Here is a 5,203-nt window from a genome sequence, read left to right on the forward strand (position 1 = left end):
AGATCCTGTTCTTCAGAATTCAGAGAGGTATACGAGGACACGCGGAGGGGCTAGCCGGCGAGAGCACCGAGGTGTCGCGCCAGCAACAAGGTAGCCCAACACGTGGGAGGCTTCTAGGATCGAATAGCACGTGAACTCCTACGTTTTCTTTGCGTGCACGGGTGCACAGGTGGCGCCTCCAACGTCTCCTTTCGTCAGTGGTTTGGCCCTTCGGTGTCAATTGGCATTGCTTGCATGGTAAAATCTGGAAGGAATATTGGTCCCGTTCGCTGGTCTGAAACTTGACTGAAATTAGCTGAAAAACACTGTTTCGGCTGAATCGTTGTGAGAGAAAAACATTGTTCCGGCTAAAAAAAGAAACCAAACAAGTCATTTTTAAGACAAGCGAACGGGGCCATTGAGGCACGCATAGTCTTGTTAGAAAAACTGGCACGAAATCAGGATGAACTAAGGCCCACTTTGGTTCTTCGGGCTCTCCTAAAATTTTCTGTCACATCGAATATTTAGACATATACATGTAGTATTAAATATAGACTAATTACGAAACTAATTGCACAACTTACGACTAATTTACGAGACGAATCTTTTAAGCCTAATTAGTCCATGATTTGACAACATGTTGCTACAGTAAGCATGTGCTAATAACAGATTAATTAGGCTTAAAAAATCATCTCGCAAATTAGCCTTCATCTATGTAATTGGTTTTGTAATTAATCTATATTTAATGCTTCTTATTAGTATCTAAACATTCGATGTGACATGAATTTTAGGAGCAACTAAAGAACCAAACACTCCCTAAACCAGATCCCTCACTGTTTTTTGTTTGCTTCCAAGTGTTGTTAATGGCTATTTAGTGAAAATATATTCACTCTCTATCTCTAATCTCTACACTATAAAGTGTTATAGATCGATTTGAATACATTTTATATGATGTTAACAATTTAGACTATGAGCATGGAAGAAAGGCGAGTGGTACAAAATGCAACATTTAATCATGTAAGTGACAAATTATGTTTCTATAAGTAGGGCTAAAACCCTCTTGCGGAAGAAAATTAAATGTAACATTAAGAACCCTTTCAATATGAAACTAGGCACAGGAGCCCGATGCCTTTTGGAGGCTACAAACCCTTCTGTAATAAAATATACCACATAGTGTACATCGTACTCTCCCGTCCCAAAATAAGTATCATTCTTGTTTTCTAAATCAAAACTTTTAACTTTGACCAAATATGATTCCGTTCGCTTCGCTGAAAAAACAAGCCGAAACACTATTTTTGCTGATTTGCTGTGAGAGAAAAATACTATTTCAGCTGAAAAAACCAGCTAAAAAGTACGGATTATAAGACAAGCAAACATTACCTATATATAAGAAAATATATAATTAACATCGTTATATTGTTGGATCTATTTTTATAATAAACTTATTTTGAGATACCAACGTTGCTAATATTTTTTACAAATCTAATCAAACTTGATAAAGTTGTCTAAGATGAATACCATAGGGACACTTATTTTGTGATGCAGGAGTGAAGTGTTGTGTGGGTAACACACATACAATATTTCACATATGAGCCATGAAATAAATCATGTTATGCTTAGCAAATCCATTTTCAATATAAAATAATATATATAGTTCGTCTCAGTAGAGAGTTTCATAGCGTTGTTTTCAAGAATGCCACATCAAATAGAATGCAATAAATTTGAATGAAATAATAACTCTCAATGTATAGTTTTATTTTATAGTTTCATAGATATTTAATTTTATGACTCATTGCGAGTTGTTATCTGTGTCAGAGAGTTTCACCCTCATGAAACTCATTTCTTCTATCTTTTCTAAAATATATGACGTCATGTTATAAAAAAGGCCTAAATAACATCTTATTAAATGCGGATGAAACTTAAAACTCTCACTAACACTTGCCAAAGTAAATTCATCGCTCTCCGGTGTCCAGTCCATACTTATCTAAGCATCTTTACCGATTTAAATTTAGAAAAACCAGATATCTGAATTTTGGGAAACCAGACTTTTTTTTTTTTGAGTAAAAAGAGAAAATAAAACAAATAACTTGAAACCACGAGGTGGTAACCGAAAACACCCGCCCGTCTTCTCTCTTCTCCCACCGCCCGGATTCCTCTCCCTCCACGAATTCTCCTCCCAAATGCTTCGACACCGCCACCTCCTCGTCCCGATTCCGTACCACCACGACCTCCCATCTCATCGATCGCCCGCCCATGGATGCCGACGACCCTTCCGCCGCCACCACCGCCTCCTCCGACGACGACACGTTCTTCGACGCCCTTGACTCGCTCCCCTCCCCTTCGCCTCCCCCTTCCCCTTCCGCTCCCCCTCCCCACACCCCCTCCTCCTCCACGCTCCGCCGCCGCCCGCACCGCGCAAAAATTCTAAAGCAGCCCGACTCCATCCTCTCCCCTCCTCCCTCGGCCTCCGCCACCTCCACCTTCACCGCCGTCGAGGACGAGCCTCTCAAGCCCGATTCCTCCGAGGCCACCAGCGCCGCCCCCCGCACTGTCCCCGCATCCGAGGTGGAGGAGGTGGAGGAAGAGGACCACAATAAGGCCACGGATGCAGATGCGGATGTTGAGGCGGAGGCGCGTGCTCCTACGCCGACGCCGTCGCCGGCCCCGAGCATACTCGAGTACCTCGCCGTGCTCGTCATTAAGGCAGTGGTCTTCCAGGTCAGCGCGCTCATCAGCTGCCTCGCGTTCCCGGTTCGTCTGCTGCAATGGTGGTTCCTCTTCGTGACCGACCCGCTCGGTCTGGCCCGACGCGCGAGGGCGTGGGCGCTCGGTGTGGCTGGGGATGCCGTGGGCACTCTGACCGCACGTCTCGGAGGAGGGGAGGGTGTGGGGAAGGTGGCGCAGAGGATTGTGTGGGGGTCGCTCTGGGCTACATATGTCTGCGTGGTTCTGTGTGCACTGCTGATTGTGGCATTCGTGGGAGGGGGGCTCTTGGTGGGAAGAATTGTTGAAGAACCTGTTCAAGTGACGGAGACCCTGAATTTTGATTACACCAAACCTAGCCCAATGGCGCTTGTGCCGGTGCCGCGGTTGGTGCCCCCGAATCAGCGGATGCAGCTTGAGGTATCGCTGACGCTACCAGAGTCTGATTACAACCGGAGGCTTGGTGTTTTCCAGGTATATGTTTTGCAGGTTCTTGTGAAGCAACTTTGCATGATAGTAATTCCCTTTGGGAAAAAAGTCATCCATTACTGAGAAAAGAGTGACTTCTAATTGAAGCTTTATAAATGAATTGATGTTAATAATGCAGGCAGAACCACAGACACATTTTATTCGTAAGTTGCATAATATGCTTGATTAATGAGAAGATAAATTTGTCTACTCTATCATTCATTGATGGGTTCGACTTAAATGTTTGATACAAAGGTACCGGTTTGGAAGGGTCTTGGTTCTGTTTTATACTTCCATGACATGCATTTTCAATTGTAGACACTGCTTTAGGGCTTGCATTATACACACTCATTTATAAATTTCTCCTCTAGTTCTACTATGTTTATTATCTTCCAAGAACAAAAATATTATCTGATTGGAGCTTTGTAAATAGAGTGATGCTAACTATGTAGGTAGAACCATGTTTTTGCATTTCATCTCAATTGCTGCATTTTGACTAATGAAAATATAACCTTTTTTTTTAATTTGATAAAGGAGAAGATAACAATTGTGAACCATGTTTTGAATTGAGGGGTTCTGCTTATTTTTTTTATGTAAAGATACCTGGATTACACGACCTGCATTTTCGATAGGTTACACTGCATTTTCACTTACATACTGAAGGACAATTAAATGATATCCAATCAAAGTATTGTAGATGACTTGATGCTAACAATGTTACGCTTCTGCATTTCATCTCATATTTGTATAGTGTCTTGAGACAACAACTGTGACCTCTGTTCTGCTTTGTGATGTTCTACACTGCACTTTTTTGGCTTGCATTCTGAACTGGACACATTATGACTACACTGGCTTATGAATTTTACCCCTGGTTACATTGATGATTATTTCAATCTAATGTACCTTTTTATGGTCTTGCTTAGGTAAAGGCAGAGTTTCTCTCTGCTGATGGCAAAGTGATCTCAACTTCAAGTCAACCATGCATGCTCAAGTTCAAGAGCGTACACATGCACTTCATAGAGACTTTTCTCCAAAGCGTTTCTCTTTTGTCCGGCTACTCATCGGAATCTCAGGTTATTAGACTGAAGATGAGGGGTATCACCCAAGGTTTGGAACCTACAACTGCGGTAAGGATAATCCTAGAGCAAAGAGCAGAGTTTGGTCGTGGTGCAGGCATTCCAGAGATATACGCTGCGTCACTAAAGCTTGAGGCTGAACTTCCTCTTTTCAAGAGATTACTCTGGAACTGGAGATGGACCCTTTTTGTTTGGAGCAGCATGGGGTTCTTTGTTTTTGAATTGTTGTTTGCACTTGTGTGCTGTAGACCTTGTATATTTCCCAGGAGTGGACATAATGTTGCTGCTCCTTAACATTGGGCTAACTCATGTAATGTTCGGCTTCTTCGGCTTACCTCATATTCGACTTGTTCGGCTTCTTTTTTCAACCGGAACAGTGTTTTTCTCTCACAACGATTTAGCCGGAACAGTGTTTTTAGCTGTTTCAGCTAAGTTTGAGACCAGCGAATGGGCGTAATGTACAATTCCAAAATAAATAATGTACAATTCCAAAATAAATGAAAAGACGCCATTGATGTGGTACAATGGAACACCTACCACTGATGTTTTTGCACCAGATGATTAGTAGCACTGACAGAGTTGGCAAATAAATCTCGCACCGGCAGTGGTTGCGTTCATTCAACCCAACCAGTGCCAGCTGTAGAGATACACCGGAGATAAATGTGGTTGATCTTCAGTGTAGGTGTGTAACTGAAGACAAACAACGCAGGCACCAAGCAGCAAATCTTTGCAACCCCATAAAATGCACCTCCGTTTTCACACGCTTGTGAGGAGGTCACTGCCGAAACAAAAGGCCACAGAAGGATGTGGACTGTAAACGTGTCGCCGTGGACGATGGAGGGATGGAGCAGAGCAGGGAATGGGAGGCGTCGGGGAGGATACCATCACGCCATTCCCTTGGCAAACTTGAGCAACATGACACTGGATTCAGCAGAGCTGCGATGTGGATGGGTCTGTTTGGTTGATTTGTGCGACAA

At 43.0% G+C, this 5,203-nt stretch overlaps 1 protein-coding gene across 1 annotated transcript; it reads left to right on the forward strand.

Moving 5' to 3' along the window:
- The first annotated feature begins 2,104 nt into the window (after window positions 1-2,104).
- LOC136532107 (seipin-2-like) lies at window positions 2,105-4,581 on the forward strand. The gene is made up of 2 exons (XM_066524718.1): window positions 2,105-3,156; window positions 4,074-4,581. The coding sequence occupies exons 1-2, from the start codon at window positions 2,233-2,235 to the stop codon at window positions 4,518-4,520; spliced, it is 1,371 nt and encodes a 456-aa protein (XP_066380815.1). The 5' UTR covers window positions 2,105-2,232; the 3' UTR covers window positions 4,521-4,581.
- Window positions 4,582-5,203: the final 622 nt, after the last annotated feature.

The sequence above is a fragment of the Miscanthus floridulus genome, unplaced genomic scaffold (genome assembly GCF_019320115.1).
Source record: "Miscanthus floridulus cultivar M001 unplaced genomic scaffold, ASM1932011v1 fs_523_2_3, whole genome shotgun sequence".
NCBI classification, from domain to species: Eukaryota; Viridiplantae; Streptophyta; class Magnoliopsida; order Poales; family Poaceae; genus Miscanthus; species Miscanthus floridulus.

Bases quoted from the DNA above. Each gene is read 5' to 3' on its own strand.
- LOC136532107 (XM_066524718.1), top strand. From the start codon at position 2,233: ATGGATGCCGACGACCCTTCCGCCGCCACCACCGCCTCCTCCGACGAC. The intron at 3,157-4,073 runs GTATATGTTTTG...GGTCTTGCTTAG, and splicing joins GGAGGCTTGGTGTTTTCCAG to GTAAAGGCAGAGTTTCTCTC.